The 21,128-nt window shown below is 28.3% G+C and overlaps 3 protein-coding genes across 11 annotated transcripts; all 3 read left to right on the forward strand.

The window, feature by feature from the left end:
- The first annotated feature begins 76 nt into the window (after window positions 1-76).
- On the forward strand, window positions 77-3,318 carry LOC140675252 (uncharacterized). 5 transcript variants are annotated; one of them, XM_072909529.1, is made up of 10 exons: window positions 77-210; window positions 284-403; window positions 930-1,049; window positions 1,212-1,329; window positions 1,458-1,725; window positions 1,809-1,925; window positions 1,989-2,079; window positions 2,247-2,392; window positions 2,555-2,687; window positions 3,208-3,318. In XM_072909529.1, the coding sequence occupies exons 2-10, from the start codon at window positions 299-301 to the stop codon at window positions 3,259-3,261; spliced, it is 1,152 nt and encodes a 383-aa protein (XP_072765630.1). In that variant the 5' UTR covers window positions 77-210; window positions 284-298; the 3' UTR covers window positions 3,262-3,318. The 5 variants fall into 5 exon arrangements, 4 of the variants coding, with proteins under 4 accessions (XP_072765630.1, XP_072765627.1, XP_072765628.1 ...); XR_012048351.1 differs by lacking the exon at window positions 77-210 and having other exon boundaries at window positions 223-403; window positions 2,338-2,392; XM_072909526.1 differs by lacking the exon at window positions 77-210 and having other exon boundaries at window positions 223-403.
- A 1,413-nt stretch (window positions 3,319-4,731) lies between these two features.
- On the forward strand, window positions 4,732-7,771 carry LOC140675256 (uncharacterized). Its single transcript, XM_072909536.1, has 9 exons — window positions 4,732-4,887; window positions 5,396-5,515; window positions 5,678-5,795; window positions 5,919-6,186; window positions 6,284-6,400; window positions 6,463-6,553; window positions 6,721-6,866; window positions 7,033-7,165; window positions 7,628-7,771. Exons 1-9 carry the CDS (start codon window positions 4,744-4,746, stop codon window positions 7,679-7,681), a joined length of 1,191 nt encoding a protein of 396 aa, XP_072765637.1. The 5' UTR covers window positions 4,732-4,743; the 3' UTR covers window positions 7,682-7,771.
- A 1,246-nt stretch (window positions 7,772-9,017) lies between these two features.
- Window positions 9,018-12,812, forward strand: LOC140675172 (uncharacterized). Of its 5 annotated transcripts, none has more exons than XM_072909322.1 (9): window positions 9,018-9,305; window positions 9,822-9,941; window positions 10,102-10,219; window positions 10,343-10,610; window positions 10,696-10,824; window positions 10,888-10,978; window positions 11,165-11,310; window positions 11,494-11,626; window positions 12,187-12,812. In XM_072909322.1, exons 1-9 carry the CDS (start codon window positions 9,162-9,164, stop codon window positions 12,238-12,240), a joined length of 1,203 nt encoding a protein of 400 aa, XP_072765423.1. In that variant the 5' UTR covers window positions 9,018-9,161; the 3' UTR covers window positions 12,241-12,812. The 5 variants fall into 5 exon arrangements, with proteins under 5 accessions (XP_072765423.1, XP_072765425.1, XP_072765426.1 ...); XM_072909324.1 differs by having other exon boundaries at window positions 10,708-10,824; XM_072909325.1 differs by having other exon boundaries at window positions 10,129-10,219.
- Window positions 12,813-21,128: the final 8,316 nt, after the last annotated feature.

A 21,128-nucleotide genomic window follows, 5' to 3' on the forward strand; every position in this document is an offset into this window, starting at 1 on the left:
AAACATGTGTTATATTTCCGTAGGCGTTAATGGTCGAAATCGATCGCATAATTATACACTCTTTCGCGAGGGAAGGTATGAAGTTCCAATGTTTCGGTCTCACGGTGATATTATGTATTTCGCTGTAGTAAATTAGACAATTTGTATTAGAATTTAAAATAATAGAATAAAACTATAGCATTTAACTCAATTGGTCGATCGAAAGAAGAGGTAAGTAAACCAGTTTTTTTTGCATTGTCAAATCGATGCTCATGGAGAAATGATCTGCATCGACTCTTTGCAGATCAGTCTTCATCGAATGTTGTTACTCGCAGTTGGCTTATGGTCTTATCAGCAATCGAATCTCGTCCAATTTCAATTAATTCTGTTTTTCACTATTTTGGCGAGCTTCATTATATTTCAGGTATGTCTACGTTTTTAACGTTATCGTTATGCGATAAGTAAATTAATTTGTTATTTGGCTTATTTATTTCAACTTTTTAACTCATGTTCAATTATAACTATATCATAAACAATTTTAATTATACAATTATGTTTGTGTATATATATGTGTATATATATATATATATATGGATGACTCAGAAATGGTACAAGTCCAAAACATAAAAATTTGGGTAATAGACTTTTGCGTTTGCTTTTACTATAAGTACATATAGAAATGATTTAACTACGTAATCTGATTGACCAGGAAAATAGACGAATTCAGTAGTTATAATGGTTGACGGATTGCATGATCTTTTGCATCTCAATTCTTCTAATAATTCAAAAACAAATTTGAATGAACTCACGTATTACTTACAATTAGTATAAGAGCCATTTATATATACATTTAAAAACAATATTTATAATGTAGGATTTCTAATTTTTTAATCAAATAATAAAATAATTAATTTAATAAAAATAATTGAATATTAAAATATTATTTGCAGTTTACAGCATTTTTAACTTCAAAATTTACTGCGGATCTTTTCATCAACGTTTTCTCTTCTGCATTACTTTATATATTTTTTTTTATTAAATACATTTCGTTTTATATAAACATTAAATCTGTAAGTAAACTATATATTCCATATTCATGTATATTACACAGATAAATATTTCCAAGAAACAAATTTTTGTATCTTTATAAATATATATAATATGTTATAATATCAATACGTCTTTTTCGCAAACTTAAAAAAATATTTATGTGTTATAAAAACGGTGAACAGGTGAAGTATTTGTTGAAACAATTGCAGAACATCTATAATGAATTAACGGATGAGAATGAAATTAGTATTCTAAGAAAGTATGGCAGTTATGGAGAACGTTTGACGGCTCTAACAATATGTAAGACAATTGCTTTTGGTTTTTATTAAACATTAAATGTATATATTTTGTTTGAAAGCAATTAGTAAATTTTTACAATGAACTTTCTCACTGAGTGTTTATAGTATTAATTTTAAAATGTTCTATAGTGAGTGTAATACTTCTTTTACCCGCTCCAATTTTATATCAATTCTGTCCAAACTTTTTCGACATCTTATTATTTATAAACGAGTCTCGACGTTTTCCGCTGAAGAAGATAATTGTTACCGAATATTTTATCGATCAGAAAAAATACTACTATTTGATTTTGTTGCATGCAAATGTGGCTCTATTCATAGGACTAGTCACAATAATAGCGACAGGAATGATATTAATTGTCTATCAACAGTTTGCGTGCGGAATGTTTCGAATCGCCAGGTAAAAAAATAAAATACGAAAATTATGAATTTAAAAATATAAATTTTTAAATTGTATAATTACGACAAAACCATAATTTGCAGTTATCGTATCGAACGAGCAATGACAGTCGATACTTTACGAAAAGATAGTTTACGAAACAAAAATTGGACTTACAAGAAATTGATTCGTGCCGTAAATATGCATCGTGAAGCTATGAAGTGAGTATGTAATCGATAATTACATATAAGAAGAACGCGTAATACTTTCTTTCTTTTTCAAAGACTTTCAAATTCATCGCTACGCAGATTTAAAATAATGTTCTTCTTTATGGTAATAATTATGGTAATTGGCGGAAGTCTTAATCTTTTTCGAGTAAGTCTTACCTCTTTTCTTAAGTACATCTCTCTACTTATCTTTATTATTAAAGCTACTCTCGAGTTTTACAAATATCATTAAATTTTAATTGACTAATTCTGTCTAATTCCGTTTGAAATTAATGCTCAACTCTTACTAAAATTGTTATTAATCTCATACGTTAGATTTTCCAGGCGTTGTCATTAAAATGTAATTTTGAGGAATTTTTGTTCCCCTTAATATCGATGGCCGTTTATATAATGTATATATTTATAGCCAGTTATATTGGGCAACAAATTATGGATCACAATATTGATGTGTTTGCCGCTGCGTAAGAAAAACATCCATATCATATAATCACGTACGAGTACTCGTTTTGTGAATTATAAAAATATAAGAATTATAATTATTTTAATTTCAAAAAACCTGCGTATGTGTGTGTGTGTGTAATTAACAAATTTTCATTTCTAATCATGAATTTGTCATTACGTAGATACAATATTCAGTGGTACACAGCTTCTTCAAACGTACAAAAGATGATACTGTTCTTATTGCAAAGAAGTACCAAGATTTACAATTTAAATATTGCTGGATTAATTGTGGGATCGTTTGAAAATGGAGCTGCGGTAAGATATATGTGTATCAAAATACAGTATGTTTTGTTAAAGTATATATACATTCAGTTATTTAAGATAATAAAGTTAGAAAAAATACTTTAAATAGAAAAGAGAGAGAGAGAGAGAGAGAGAGAGAGAGAGAGAGAGTTATTTTGATAAAAGTTTACAGAAACTTATACCTCACGAATTATTTTCATTTTGACATGTACATATTATAGAGACTACATTCCTAAATAATACATACTTTCAATTTTGCGGACTCTGTTGGTTTTTCTGAGATATGCGATTTTGAAATATGTATTATAAAAATAATATTTTTTAGGAAAACAGATTTTGTTCCAGATTTTGTAGATCTTAAATAAAATAACTATTATTGAATATATTTTTTTATAACTACTCCATTATTTTGCTGATATAAATGTATATATACTTAAACCAAACACTGTATATGTCATAAAATATGTATATAAAATATGTTTAATAAGTAACTAAAAATAAATAAAACGAGAAAATGTACGTTTCATTACAGTTATTGAGTACCACAATATCGTACTTCACAGTTCTTTATTCTACGCGGGTTTGACACAAAAATTTATAATAGTTTTGTCGAATGACAGTAGTGGAAATAGCTAGTATGACAAATAATATCATTATTTACAAAGAGCTTATTGATTAGATAATATAAGTAACATTGAAAGAGATATGTAATTGTTAAGAAAGTAGAAAAGCATATAAAATAACGAATGTATAGTAAATTCTAGAAAAATGTACTCTTTATCTGCAATAAATAGATATACATATTGAAGTAAGGCTGAGATATGGTACATTAGATGCGTTATCATAAACTATCAAGCACAACAATAATTCTTCCAAAAATATAAAAAGAATATAAAACTCAAATGCTATTTTAATAAGAAAAAATACATAATATATTGCAATTTTATCAAATATAATAAGTAAACAAAACCAAAAGAAACACATTACAGCTGGAGAGCACTTTCATATTTCTTAATATATTTCACTGTTCTTTACTTTATCGACAAGATTCGATTATGGTAATGTAATTCTCGATTATTTTAAACCGAAGAAACACTGATTGATCTCAAACTTTAGATGTAGCATTATTATTACTCTTGTAGAAAAAACAAAATTTCAATTTAATAATAGAGAATATTGTTACATTGCAATGTATAGGTAATAACTATGAAATTTAGCGATAAATTAAATATAATATAAATGTGTAAAAAAAAGTAATATAATTTTAGAAAAATTATATAAAATGCAATGTAATGTAACTATAGTATGTATCCTACTTATCTTTTATCGAGAAAAACGTAATTAATAAATGTATTTTATTTTTAACATTGTTGAATCGTATTATATACATTATTTATTGTTAGTTATTTCAAGTCCAAGAGAGAGAGAGAGAGAGAGAGAGAGAGAGAGAGAGAGAGAGAGAGAGGGGGGGCAGAGCAGCGGCAGAGTCTTTCTCTATCTCTCTTAACTATTTTACAGACAAAAGTTTAGCTAATCAATATATAGAAATATAAAAAAATTTGTAAAGATCCGCAAATATACAGAAAAGGATAATCTATTCAATAAAAACTTAATATTTACCAATAAATTAATACGTCAGTGTTTGAAATGAAATGAGTGTTACATTTCTCTGTAGGTCCGACGATATCTTATGAGTGCACGTCCTAGAATAAAGCACGTTAAAATACATCGCTGCAAAGTGTCGAATGCCCATGTGCAATTTACTATCAAGAGAAATTTTTTTCATAAAATTATTCTTCATGGAAATAAACATGTGTTATATTTCCGTAGGCGTCAATGGTCGAAATCGATCGCATAATTATACACTCTTTCGCGAGGGAAGGTATGAATTTCCAAATGTTTCGGTCTCACGGTGATATTATGTATTTCGCTGCAGTAAATTAAACAATTTGCATTAGAATTTAAAATAATAGAATAAAACTATAGCATTTAACTCAATTGGTTGATCGAAAAAAGAGGTAAGTAAACCGGTTTTTTTTTGCATTGTCAAATCGATGCTCGTGGAGAAATGATCTGCATCGACTCTTTGCAGATCAGTCTTAATCGAATGTTGTTACTCGCAGTTGGCCTATGGCCTTATCAGCAATCGAATCTCGTCCAATTTCAATTAATTCTGTTTTTTACTATTTTGACGAGCTTCATTATACTTCAGGTATGTCTACATTTTTAACGTTATCGTTATGCGATAAGTAAATTAGTTTGTTATTAGACTTATTTATTTCAACTTTTTAAATCGTGTTTAGTTATAACTATATCATAAACAATTTTAATTATACAATTATGTTTGTGTATATATATATGGATGGCTCAGAAGTGGTACATGTCCAAAAAATAAAAATTTGAGTAATAGACTTTTGCGTTTGCTTTTACTATAAGTACATATAGAAATGATTTAACTACGCAATCTGATTGACCATGAAAATAGACGAATTCAGTAGTTATAGTGGTTGATCGATCGCGCATGATCTTTAGCATCTCATTTCTTCTAATAATTCAAAAACGAATTTGAATGAACTCACGTATCACTTACAATTAGTATAAGAGCCATTTATATATTCATTTGAAAACAATATTTATAATGTAGGATTTGTACTTTTCTAATCAAATAATAAAATAATTAATTTAATAAAAATAATTGAATATTAAATTATTATTTGTAGTTTACAGCATTTTTAACTTCAAAATGTACTGCGGATCTTTTCATCAACGTTTTCTCTTCTGCATTACTTTATATATTTTTTTTTATTAAATACATTTCGTTTTACGTAAACATTAAAGTTGTAAGTAAACTATATATTCCATATTCATGTATATTACACAGATAAATATTTCCAAAAAACAAATTTTTGTATCTTTGTAAATATATATAATATGTTATAATATCAATATGTCTTTTTCACAAACTTAAAAAAATTTTTATGTGTTATTAAAACGGTGAACAGGTAAAGTATTTGTTGGAACAATTGCAGAACATTTATAATGAATTAACGGATGAGAATGAAATTAGTATTCTAAGAAAGTATGGCGGTTATGCAGAACGGTTGACGGCTCTAACAATATGTAAGACAATTGCTTTTGGTTTTTATTAAACATTAAATGTATATATTTTGTTTAAAAGAAATTAGTAAATTTTGGTAGTGTATTTCTTTATGGAGTGTATATTAATTTTAAAATGATTCATAGTGTTTATAGTATTGATTGCACCTGGTCCAACTATATATGTATTTTGTCCGCATTTTTTCAACGTGTTATTATCTTTAAACGAATCTCGACATCCTTTGAAGAAGAAAATATTTGTTTTGGAGTATTTTGTTGATTGGGACAAATACTATTATTTGATAATGTTGCACGGAGTGTTAGCTCTATTCATAGGAATTGTTGTAATGCTCGCGATAGGAATAATATTACTGGTCTATCAACAGTATGCCTGTGGAATGTTTCGAATTGCGAGGTAAAAAAATAATGTACATAAACTATGAATTTAAAAATATGGATCAAATATAAATTTAAAAATATTTCGAAGTATTACGACAAAGAATCGTTTGCAGTTATCGTATCGAACAAGCAATGGCAGTCGATAATTTACGAAAAGGCAGCCTACAAAACAAAAATTTAATTTACAAGAAATTGATTTGTGCCGTAAATATGCATCGTGAAGCTATGAAGTGAGTATGTATCGATAATTACATATAAGAAGAACGCGTAATACTTTCTTTCTTTTTCAAAGACTTTCAAATTCATCGCTACGCAGATTTAAAATAATGTTCTTCTTTATGGTAATAATTATGGTAATTGGCGGAAGTCTTAATCTTTTTCGAGTAAGTTTTATCTCTTTTCTTAAGTACATCTCTCTACTTATCTTTATTATTAAAGCTACTCTCGAGTTTTACAAATATCATTAAATTTTAATTGACTAGTTCTGTCTAATTCCGTTTGAAATTAATGCTCAACTCTTACTTAAATTGTTATTAATCTCATACGTTAGATTTTTCAGGCGTTGTCATTAAAATGTAATATTGAGGAATTTTTGTTCCCCTTAATATCGATGGCCGTTTATATAATGTATATATTTATAGCCAGTTATATTGGGCAACAAATTATGGATCACAATAATAATGTGTATGCCGCTGCGTAAGAAAAACATCCATATCATATAATCACGTATGAGTACTCGTTTTATGAATTACAAAAATCTAAGAATTATAATTATTTTAATTTCAAAAAACCTGCGTATGTGTGTGTGTGTGTGTGTAATTAACAAATTTTCTTTTCTAATCATGAATTTGTCATTACGTAGATACAATATTCAGTGGTACACAGCTTCTTCAAAGGTACAAAAGATGATACTGTTCTTATTGCAAAGAAGTACCAAGATTTACAATTTAAATATTGCTGGATTAATTGTGGGATCGTTTGAAAATGGAGCTGCGGTAAGATATATGTGTATCAAAATACAGTATGTTTTGTTAAAGTATATATACATTCAGTTATTTAAGATAATAAAGTTAGAAAAAATACTTTAAATAGAAAAGAGAGAGAGAGAGAGAGAGTTATTTTGATAAAAGTTTACAGAAACTTATACTTCATGAATTATTTTCATTTTGACATGTACATATTATAGAGACTACATTCCTAAATAATACATACTTTCAATTTTGCGGACTCTTTGGTTTTTCTGAGATATGCGATTTTGAAATATGTATTATTATTGTAGATCTTAAATAAAATAACTATTATTGAATATATTTTTTTATAACTACTCCATTATTTTGCTGATATGAATGTATATATACTTAAACCAAACACTGTATATGTCATAAAATATGTATATAAAATATGTTTAATAAGTAACTAAAAATAAATAAAACGAGAAAATGTACGTTTTATTACAGTTATTGAGTACCACAATATCGTACTTCACAGTTCTTTACTCTACGCGGGTTTGACACAAAAATTTATAATAGTTTTGTCGAATGACAGTAGTGGAAATAACTAGTATGACAAATAATATCATTATTTACAAAGAGCTTATTGATTAAATAATATAAGTAACATTGAAAGAGATATGTAATTGTTAAGAAAGTAGAAAAGCATATAAAACAACGAATGTACAGTAAATTCTAGAAAAATGTACTCTTTATCTGCAATAAATAGATATACATATTGAAGTAAGGCTGAGATATGGTACATTAGATGCGTTATCATAAACTATCAAGCACAACAATAATTCTTCCAAAAATATAAAAAGAATATAAAACTCAAATGCTATTTTAATAAGAAAAAATACATAATATATTGCAATTTTATCAAATATAATAAGTAAACAAAACCAAAAAAAACACATTACAGCTGGAGAGCACTTTCATATTTCTTAATATATTTCACCGTTCTTTACTTTATCGACAAGATTCGATTATGGTAATGTAATTCTCGATTATTTTAAACCGAAGAAACACATACTGATTGATCTCAAACTTTAGATGTAGCATTATTATTACTCTTGTAGAAAAAACAAAATCTCAATTTAATAATAGAGAATATTGTTACATTGCAATGTATAGGTAATAACTATGAAATTTAGCGATAAATTAAATATAATATAAATGTGTAAAAAAAAGTAATATAATTTTAGAAAAATTATATAAAATGCAATGTAATGTAACTATAGTATGTATCCTACTTATCTTTTATCGAGAAAAACGTAATAATTAAATGTATTTTATTTTTAACATTGTTGAATCGTATTATATACATTATTTATTGTTAGTTATTTCAAGTCCAAGAGAGAGAGAGAGAGAGAGAGAGAGAGAGAGAGAGAGAGAGAGGGGGCAGAGCAGCGGCAGAGTCTTTCTCTATCTCTCTTAACTATTTTACAGACAAAAGTTTAGCTAATCAATATATAGAAATATAAAAAAGTTTGTAAAGATCCGCAAATATACAGAAAAGGATAATCTATTCAATAAAAACTTAATATTTACCAATAAATTAATACGTCAGTGTTTGAAATGAAATGAGTGTTACATTTCTCTGTAGGTCCGACGATATCTTATGAGTGCACGTCCTAGAATAAAGCGCGTTAAAATACATCGCTGCAAAGTGTCGAATGCGCATGTGCAATTTACTATCAAGAGAAATTTTTTTCATAAAATTATTCTTCATGGAAATAAACATGTGTTATATTTCCGTAAGCGTCAATGGTCGAAATCGATCGCATAATTATACACTCTTTTGCGAGGGAAGGTATGAATTTCCAAATGTTTCGGTCTCACGGTGATATTATGTATTTCGCTGCAGTAAATTAAACAATTTGCATTAGAATTTAAAATAATAGAATAAAACTATAGCATTTAACTCAATTGGTCGATCGAAAGAAGAGATAAGTAAACCGGTTTTTTTTTGCATTGTCAAATTGATGCTTGTGGAGAAATGATCTGCATCGACTCTTTGCAGATCAGTCTTAATAGAATGTTGTTACTCGCAGTTGGCCTATGGCCTTATCAGCAATCGAATCTCGTCCAATTTCAATTAATTCTGTTTCTCACTATTTTGACGAGCTTCATTATATTTCAGGTATGTCTACGTTTTTAACGTTATCGTTATGCGATAAGTAAATTAGTTTGTTATTAGGCTTATTTATTTCAACTTTTTAAATCGTGTTTAGTTATAACTATATCATAAACAATTTTAATTATACAATTATGTTTGTATATATATATATATATATATATATGGATGACTCAAAAGTGGTACAAGTCCAAAAAATAAAAATTTGAGTAATAGACTTTTGCGTTTGCTTTTACTATAAGTACATATAGAAATGATTTAACTACGTAATCTGATTGACCATGAAAATAGACGAATTCAGTAGTTATAGTGGTTGATCGATTGCATGATCTTTGGCATCTTAATTCTTCTAATAATTCAAAAACAAATTTGAATGAACTCGTATCACTTACAATTAGTATAAGAGCCATTTATATATACATTTGAAAACAATATTTATAATGTAGGATTTGTAATTTTCTAATCAAATAATAAAATATGTAATTTAATAAAAATAATTGAATATTAAATTATTATTTGCAGTTTACAGCATTTTTAACTTCAAAATGTACTGCGGATCTTTTCATCAACGTTTTCTCTTCTGCATTACTTTATATATTTTTTTTTATTAAATACATTTCGTTTTATATAAACATTAAAGTTGTAAGTAAACTATATATTCCATATTCATGTATATTACATAGATAAATATTTCCAAGAAACAAATTTTTGTATCTTTGTAAATATATATAATATGTTATAATATCAATACGTTTTTTTCACGAACTTAAAAAAATATTTGTGTTATAAAAACGGTGAATAGGTGAAGTATTTGTTGGAACAATTGCAGAACATCTATAATGAATTAACGGATGAGAATGAAATTAGTATTCTAAGAAAATATGGCGGTTATGCAGAACGGTTGACGGCTCTAACAATATGTAAGACAATTGCTTTTGGTTTTTATTAAACATTAAATGTATATATTTTGTTTGAAAGCAATTAGTAAATTTTGGTAGTATATTTCCTTATGGAGTGTGTATTAATTTTAAAATGATTCATAGTGCTTATAGTATTGATTGCACCTGGTCCAACTATATATGTATTTTGTCCGCATTTTTTCAACGTGTTATTATCTTTAAACGAATCTCGATATCCTTTGAAGAAGAGAATAATTGTTTTGGAGTATTTTGTTGATTGGGACAAATACTACTATTTGATAATGTTGCACGGAGTGTTAGCTCTATTCATAGGAATTGTTGTAATGCTCGCGATAGGAATAATATTAATGGTCTATCAACTGTATGCCTGTGGAATGTTTCGAATTGCGAGGTAAAAAAATAATATACATAAACTATGAATTTAAAAATATGGATCAAATATGAATTTAAAAATATTTCGAAGTATTACGACAAAGAATCGTTTGCAGTTATCGTATCGAACAAGCAATGGCAGTCGGTAATTTACGAAAAGGCAACCTACAAAACAAAAATTTAATTTACAAGAAATTGATTCGTGCTGTAGACATGCATCGCAAAGCTATGAAGTGAGTGATTAATTGTTAATTACATGCAGGAAAAACGTATAATGCTCTCTTTCTCTTTCAAAGATTTTCAGATTTATCGATATCTAGATTTAAAATAATGCTTTCCTTTATAATAGTAATCGGAGTGAGTTGCACAACTCTTAATTTTTTTCGAGTAAGTCTTATCTTTTCTTGCAAGTGTGTTTTTCTCTCTCAATGAATCTAACCATGAAATCTTATTCTTGAATTTTGCAATTACTGTTAAATTTTTACCTACCAGTTCTGTCTAATGTGATATTCCGTTTGAAATTAATGCTCAGCTATTACTAATTGTAAGATTGTTATTGCACTGGTATTTTAGCTTTTTCAAGAACTATCAGTCGAATATGATGTTGCACAACTTATTTTGCCCTTGACATCTTTGACCATTTTAATATCGTGTACATTGATAGGCAACTTTGCTGGTCAACAAATTATAGATCACAATAATGATGTATTTGCTACTGCGTAAGAAAAACATCTATACTATACAATCACGTACGAATACTCGTTTTGCGAATTATAAAATAATTGAGTCATAATTACTATAATTAAAAAAACAAATCTTTTGCGTGTGCGTGCGTGCGTGCGTGTGTGTGTAATTAACAAATTTTTTTATTTTTTTCTAATCATGAATTTGTCATTATGTAGATACAATATTGAGTGGTACACAACTTCTTTAAGCGTACAAAAGATGATACTGTTTTTATTGCAAAGAAGTATTAAGCCTTTTAATATAAATATTGCTGGATTAATTATTGGATCATTGGAAAATGCAGCTACGGTAAGATATATACATATAATATATATATATATATATATATATATATATATACAGTCAGAATATATATATATATATAGTATGTTTGGTTTATATATAAGTATATATGGTTTAGGCATACATTCAGTTATTTTTTTAATAATAGAGTTATAAAATATTGCAAATAAGAGAAAGAAAGAAAAAAAAGAAAAGAAATTATTTTGTTAAGAAAATATACATCTATTATTTAAACAAATAACTGATTGGATATGTTGTAACGGAGTTACAAAATCAATTTTTTTATAAAACATCTTCCTATAAAACATCTATAAGGCAATTATAATATAATACCATTTATAATATAAAATGCGGTAATATTTTCAAATCACGGTTAAAAATAAAATGTTTTAGAAATTTAATTAAATTTTCAATTTTTTTATAAAACGTTAACAAACGATTCATCATATTGTCAAATGCAATGATATCGTTCTATGAACGGCACGTGTTATTTAAATTATTTTTGGATCATTAAACCGTAAAATATATTTAACAAATAAAACGAGAAAGTGTACCTTTCATTACAGTTGATAAGTACCGCAATATCATACTTCACCGTACTTCGCTCTACGCGGACTTGATACAAGATGTGTCAATTAATAATTTAATCGAATAAAAATAATGAAAATAGTGGAATAACAGTTCACAACAGTAAAAATAGCTAGTGGACATAAGTGATATTAATTATTATCCATAAAGCAATTTAGTTGACCGGCGAGATGAATAATACTGCAATACATATGTAATTGCTAAGAAAATAGAAAAGCATATAGAGTAATAATGTGTACAGTAAATTATGAAAACATATACTCTTTATCGATAAAATAAATTGATAGCACATTTGCCATATGAAATAAGATTGAGAAATGTTAAAATGCATCATTGTAAACTAACGAGAGCAACAGCCATTCTGATAAGACATAAGATTCTTTGTCCTGAAGTATTCTATGAGAAATATAAACCTCCGCCAATGTTATTGTATGTTTAATGCCGTATATATTTAATAACTTTACAAAATCAGAAGGTAAAATTTTTAATATTAAATGCCACAAAAAAAGTAGTAAGTTCTGAGTTTTAATTTAAAATTCTCCTACCTAATATTCTGTCAATAATAATTTTATAACTAATACGTCAAAATGTATATGTATGATGAAGCGACTAACATTCCTCTCCAAAGTAAAACATCTCACGAGTGTACGCAAAAGACTGAAGAGTGACACGTGAACCCGTGTGTCACTGGAAAAAAAGGAACTACGCGTGATATTTCGATCGAGGAGTTACTTTATGTTTGTTTCTTTTTGTAAAACAAATACTGTTAAATTTCTTTCCGTTCGTGTAAGAGTAATGATTTAATAATTCCTTTCTTGATGAAATTGTTAAATTACAAAAGCTTTATTTACCTGATATTTTTGTATTACTTTTTGTTTATATTAAGTTGCGCAATTTATCATAAAATGTATCTTTCAATACATAATATCTTAATAATATAATATACTTATATAATTTTAATAATATAATTATATAACGTTGTATGTATCTTATACATTATATAATAAAGCAATATTTTTTCATAATTTTAAATTATATTTTATTATAAATATTTTATTAAATTTTATTAAATTTATTATTTAATAAATTTATTATTTTATTATTATTAAATTTAAATTATTATAAATTTATTATAAATTTAATTTTTACTTAATAATTTTATTTATTTTAGTTTATCTTGTTTTCTTTTTAATGTTCTAATAGTTCTAACAGACCTCACTCTACTTGCTGACTACGCAAAAACCGGTGATAAAAAATTTAGGGAGTCCTAATTCGAAAGTCGGAATAACGCGACATTTGGAAATTCGCGATCACGTATATATATATATATATATCTTCTACGTATTTTGGCCAATATTGATCACGTACTTTTCATATCAATTGGACCTACCTTTGTTGCTTCTGGCCATTTTGACTCGATTTCTACAAGTCAAGGATTGTAGAAGATTCTCCTTTTAGTGTCGATTAATAATTATCGCCGGCAAATAAGACGATTTTTATTTGTTTAAAATTGTTCAGGATCGATATTACGATCGTACGATAATACAATCGTTTTTCAAACACGTCGGTCAGCCGTCAAAAGTCGCAAAAATACAAATAATTATATATATCTAACATATTACCATGCATACAAACTCTCTGTCGGCGGCAGATCAAAGATCGTACCTTAAAAATTGTATTATAAAACTCATATATTTATATATGAAATATATTGAAATTATTTTTATGATGTGTCATGCATAATATTGCAATATCATATATTTAAGAATATTTTTCCTTTTTCTTCAATTTTTATATACAAATAGTATTTCTATTACATATATGTATAATAAAAGTTAAAAAATAATGAATTAAAAATTTAATATAAAATTTTATTTTAAAATATAAAAAAAGAATAAAAAGAAATTTTTCTATGATTTAAAATTGACCCAGAGTTCGCAATACACGCAGTTATCCCGCCGTCTGAGAGTTAAAACAACGAATTTATCTATAATCTACATCTTCATCTATATTTACAATCTACATCTATAGTAGGTCTCCACATAAATCCGTTGCTTTAAAGTAAAATAAGCTTTTTCTCACTCACCGACACTGATGCCCAACAGCGGAGTTGTCGATATTGAAGCGTTATCTATAACATACACATACAAAGTCCAAATTATAGCAGTGTTTAAAGTAATTAATATTCAAGAAATATTGTACTCATTAAATTTTATATTCGATGCGTACAATAATAAACAGCTATAAATTTAGAATAATTTTGTAAATTAAAAAAAGAACTATTTTTTAAAATAGAAACTTTTATAAGATTTATGTAAATGTCTTTATCTCTGAGTTTTTTTTGTTTGAATCATTCAAATAAATAAACAGAATTAATTCATATACTTGATTTATAATAAATAATATGCAAATAATACTCACTCTAGAGTTGTTCCGCCGATGCAGGGTGCCTCTCCTAGGCCTGCTCTTCCTCTCAGATGTCAGAGTCGGCAGGATCTGTTGTTTTACACGCGCGACATACTTTTTTTAATTTGTTTAAATCGTATGATAGTATATAAAATCACGCAATACTTTAAACAACCGTACAAAAAAACGTAAATAACAGTTTTAAATAACAGTAATATTTTGAAGATATTTTAAATAATTGTACCAAAAAATTAAACGCGCGACAGCTTGGTGGCACTCCCGCACTTTTACGCGCGATACTTTGACGGCACTCCCGAATTTTGGAACGATCGAAAATCCCATTTTATCACGCGCGAGAATCATACTTGGAGTCGACAGGTCGGGCACGATCAAACTCCGACGAAAGAAAGATCAAAATCAGGATAAAAACACGATCGCGATCGCGACGAAGTCGAGACAAATGTTAAAAACAATAGCGCGCTATATGTCACTAAGGTCGAATGTTATTATTTTATTTCGGAATCATTTAGACGTACTTTAACACATTAAGATTTATCGTAATATTATTACATATTATTCGTATTATTATTACGTATATTATCGTCGCGAGAAACGTGTACGACGCGCTCGACTTCGAGGTGACCGAACGCGAGACGTACGTGCCGGCGCCGGCGCGACATCGGAGTAAAAACACGTGCGCACACTACGCCCGCCAGAGTAAGAATGAATGACTCATGGCTGTCACTAGTCACGTACGCCGTACGCGCCGGGCTCCCCTCTCTTACTATGGAATGCGTGACGTCAAAGACAAGGTCGAGTATGCTCATTCTCTCTCTCTCTCTCTTTCTCCTCGCGCCAGACAATAACAAATACGCACTATACTACGTGATATAATTTAACGCGTTGAAATATGTACAATCAAATGATTCTAAAATACATATAAAATTCCTTAATTAAAATAATATTATTATTCGATTTAATGCGATATATTTAAAATACATGAAACGCGATTACGAAATGTGTAAAATACTTTAACGAAAGCAATGTTATGACTTACTGTATGACTATTATAACTGCACGATTTATTTATTATATTCGTTGAAAGTTATATCAATGATGTGTGTGTGTGCGTGTGTGTGTGAACAATTATTTGTAAAAGCGATAGAAATTTATATTATAGATACACACATATATTTATAGACGTATAATAATTAAATATAAATTAATAATAAAAAATATGCACAAATTTACTGCCTGTACTTATTACATTTACTAAATATCTATAACTCTCTGTAATTATAGAAATTTGTCATATTATATTAAATAAATGTTCTCTCTTTCATCGTAACTATTTAATTATTCATTTATATATATATTACGTATGTTTGTTTTTTTCTATCAGAAAAAGAAAAAGAAAGAGAGAAAAGAACAGATATTCTATCACTAAAAATTAATGTATTAAATACAATTTATTAATATTTTAATATTTGTTTATTATAAAAAAGTTTTTTATTAGATGTGCCTGTTTTTATTATAGCTTATACTATTTAATTTATTCGATTAAAATATGAATTTTTATTAATAAAATATTTTATATAAATATCGGCAATGTACTTCACGAGCAATAATGTATCTTAAAACGGCAAAAAAACTTTATTAATTACTGTTAATTAATGTCGATTATGTAATTGACATACTTGTACGCAAATAATAATATGTGTCTTCTAATATCCTCGAAAGATCAATTTCTATTAATAAAATATTTTACATAGATATCGACAATGTACTTCACGAGCAGTAATGTATCTTAAAACGCTCGAAAATTCGCTTCTGAATGATTAGGAAAACATATTTCGCAAAGAAGGTATCGCTACAGGCAAGGCCGGCGGCAAGGTCGGCGGCGAGAGCGATACCTTCTTTACGAAATATATTCTCCTAGTAACTCAGAATAAAAATTTCCGAGCGTGCCGCTTGAACTGAATTATTTCACGATCTCTCCTCGCAAAATATTTTCTAATAATTCAGAGAGGAATTTTCTAAAATATTTGACGGCATATTATTATTGTTCGATGTGCATTATAACTACTGCAGCATACCTTTTTGCGAAATATATTCTCCTAATAATAAATGAAACATGATAAAAGATATGTTATTACTTGTGAACTGCATTTATTTTACCTTGTTAGAGAATCGAGTTTTAAGAATTGAAAAGAGTTTTATTCATTAGCAGTAATAATCAATTATTTCACATTTATATTGTATGATCGTCTCGAGGAGAAATTTATATGATTTTCGCATTATGTCATGCGAACAATAAAATTTATTACTTAAATGTTAAAGACATTTTTTATTTTTCGCGGTGCACTATATTTAAAAATCTTATTAATGAACCAATTATGTTTCAAAACTTTTTATGTACATATTGATATATAAAAATACTGTCGATTCTGCGACAGTCAACTGATCGTGGACAGTATTACCGATCTTTATACATATTGTTTTATTAATAAAAATCAGAAAGACGAACTTTCGAGAATGTTAAATGACGCATATTACTAATCGCGCACAAGAATGCCAACTGCATAATTGGCGTTAATTAGCAGCAATTAATGAAGTTTTCCTTTTTCCCGAAATTAGTATATCAAACGGATTCTGTTGTTAAAATTGTAATAAACCAAAAAGGAGAATTAAACGTGCCAAACTGTTGAATAAAATTATAATTATTAAATAAAATAAAATTATATTAAATACATATAAATAATATGTATTTATATATATTCTAATATAAATATATATAAAATATAACTTTTCAATCATTCAATAAAATCATTTAATTTTGTGCTTATATACACATATATTACTTCACTATATATACTAAAGTGAAAAAGGCTACGCACCATTAATAATATGTAATAAAACATACTAATATAAATTCATATTGTATCATATTTTGAGTAATAATAACTCAGAAGCGAATTTTCGAGCGTTTTAAGATACATTACTGCTCGTGAAGTACATTGTCGATATCTATGTAAAATATTTTATTAATAGAAATTGATCTTTCGAGGATATTAGAAGACACATATTATTATTTGCGTACAAGTATGTCAATTACATAATCGACATTAATTAACAGTAATTAATAAAGTTTTTTTGCCGAAATTAGTGTCAAACATATTCTGTTGTTAAAATAAACTAAATAGATGTATTAAACGTGTTAAACTGATGAATAATATTATAATAATTAAATAAAATATAATATATATATGTATATATATATATATATACATAAAGTTACTATAGAAGAATATAATATGTTGGATTATATGTTTCATATTTAAACAAATGTAGAGATATGTTTCTTATATACATATTTAGCATTAACAATTATATATATAACATTGCAAATTGACAAAACACAACGATGGATTATATTCTCTCTTAATCTCTCTCTTTCTCTCTCTCTCTCTTTCTCTCTCTCTCTCTCTCTCTCTCTCTTTCTTTTTTCAAAAACAAGCAATTTATTTTATGATATTTAATTTTATAAATACTTGTATTATTAATAAGAAAGTTGATGCGAGACGCTTTCTGTAACAACTAATCGTGATTCGAAAAGAATAGGAAAATTACTTATCAAAATTAATTACTCGAGATCATTGTTGCAAGAGACTCATATATAAGTATATTTATAATATAATTTTATTTTATTTTATTACTGTAATTCTATTCATCAGTTGACTCATTTAATTCATCTATTTGTCGCTTTAAATTTACAATTTTAATAGCAGGACGTTTGATATATTAATTTCGGGAAATGAAACTTTATTAATTGCTGTTAATTAACGCCGATTATGCAATTGACATACTCATATGCGATTAATAATAAGTGTCTTTTAATATCCTCGAAAGTTCAATTTTTATTAATAAAATATTACATATCGGCAATATACTTCACGAGCAGTAATGTATTTTAAAACGCTCGAAAATTCGTTTCTGAATGAATAGGAAAACATATTTCGCAAAGAAGGTATCGTTCTTCCCGCGGATTTTAGCGACACCTTCTTTGCGAGTCATGTTTTCCTAATCATTCAGAAGCGAATTTTCGAGCGTTTTAAGATACATTATTGCTCGTGAAGTACATTGCCGATATTTATATAAAATATTTTATTAATAAAAATTCATATTTTAATTGAATAAATTAAATAGTATAAGCTATAATAAAAACAGGCACATCTAATAAAAAACTTTTTTATAATAAACAAATATTAAAATATTAATAAATTGTATTTAATACATTAATTTTTAGTGATAGAATATCTGTTCTTTTCTCTCTTTCTTTTTCTTTTTCTGATAGAAAAAAACAAACATACGTAATATATATATAAATGAATAATTAAATAGTTACGATGAAAGAGAGAACATTTATTTAATATAATATGACAAATTTCTATAATTACAGAGAGTTATAGATATTTAGTAAATGTAATAAGTACAGGCAGTAAATTTGTGCATATTTTTTATTATTAATTTATATTTAATTATTATACGTCTATAAATATATGTGTGTATCTATAATATAAATTTCTATCGCTTTTACAAATAATTGTTCACACACACACGCACACACACACATCATTGATATAACTTTCAACGAATATAATAAATAAATCGTGCAGTTATAATAGTCATACAGTAAGTCATAACATTGCTTTCGTTAAAGTATTTTACACATTTCGTAATCGCGTTTCATGTATTTTAAATATATCGCATTAAATCGAATAATAATATTATTTTAATTAAGGAATTTTATATGTATTTTAGAATCATTTGATTGTACATATTTCAACGCGTTAAATTATATCACGTAGTATAGTGCGTATTTGTTATTGTCTGGCGCGAGGAGAAAGAGAGAGAGAGAGAGAGAATGAGCATACTCGACCTTGTCTTTGACGTCACGCATTCCATAGTAAGAGAGGGGAGCCCGGCGCGTACGGCGTACGTGACTAGTGACAGCCATGAGTCATTCATTCTTACTCTGGCGGGCGTAGTGTGCGCACGTGTTTTTACTCCGATGTCGGCGCCGGTGCCGGCACGTGCGCCTCGCGTTCGGTCACTTCGAGGTCGAGCGCGCCGTACACGTTTCTCGCGACGATAATATACGTAATAATATTACGATAAATCTTAACGTGGTAAAATACGTCTAAAATGACTCCAAAATAAAATAATAACATTCGACCTTGGTGACATATAGCGCGCTATTGTTTTTGACATTCGTCTCGGCTCTCGGCTCTCGCTTCTCGGCTTCATCGCGATCGCGGTCGTGTTTTCCTTCATATTTCCTGATTTCGATCACGAAATTATGTTGTCGGGGATCGTATTTGATGCCGACTGGGATTCTCTCAGCGTTGCTTTCCAGTAAAAAATGATTGATTGAGGAAGATGTTGCCAAATGGATGTCGATTATCGGCGTTTAATTTGCATTTTTTCAATCGTCATTTCTTACCGGGCAACAACGTTTACACGCCTCAGTATCGCGGCTGAGGCGAATGCCGGCCGCGTAGAACATAGGTTCAGTATAGAGAGATACATGAACGCGCGGTTAATATTGAGCTAACGCTCGATAATCGGTTGTTGAGAGCACGGTCTGTGCTTCGGCAACGGGTTTCGGTCCTAGTCGATTAGAGGTCGGTCGATTGTTGGAATAAATCGTTGATGGGCCCCTTTTCTTGTACCGGCAATACGACGTATCGCATTGAGGACCTCGACTGGAGGATTTAAGTCATGATTTACGCTCAGTAAAGAGGTCCGATCCAATTGATAGATGTTCAGATTGTTGAACATTCATGAAATGGGTGTTTCCTCTTGATCTGTCTACCAGCCCTATGACGTATCATGTGGACTGTCTGTATGATAGACACATATGCTCATCCGAAATCGTGCCTAATGAGTTTGAGTCGGTCTGAGATGCGGAACTGCACGAACGAGAATCGAGCGTACCCCATTCGCGATCGATTCCCTCGATCTTCCGTCCTCTTCCGATTCGGACTTAAACTCTTGCTCGGAGTTTGATCGCGCCCGACTTGTCGACTTCAAGTATGATTCTCGTGCGTGATGAAATGAGATTTTCGATCGTTTCGAAATTCGGGAGTGCCGTCAAAGTATCGCGCGTAAAAGTGCGGAAGTGCCGTCCAAATAACTATCGCGCGTTTTTACTTTCGTACGGTTTAAAATATTGCGCGATTTTATTTTTGTGCTGTTTCAGCAAATTAAAAAAAGTATATCGCGCGTATAAAACAATAGTTCCTGACGTCCCTTACAATCTGAGAGGAGGAGGAGGCCTAGGAGAGGCATCCTGCATCGGCGGAGCAACTCCAGGGTAAATATAATTTGTATATTATTATCTGTAGATTAATTATTATAAATCTTTTATACGAATGAATTCGATTCATTTATTTGAATGATTTAATGAAGAGAAACTCAGAGATAAAGATTTTTACATAAATCTTATAAAGTT

The sequence above is a fragment of the Anoplolepis gracilipes genome, chromosome 17 (assembly GCF_047496725.1).
Source record: "Anoplolepis gracilipes chromosome 17, ASM4749672v1, whole genome shotgun sequence".
Lineage (NCBI taxonomy): Eukaryota > Metazoa > Arthropoda > Insecta > Hymenoptera > Formicidae > Anoplolepis > Anoplolepis gracilipes.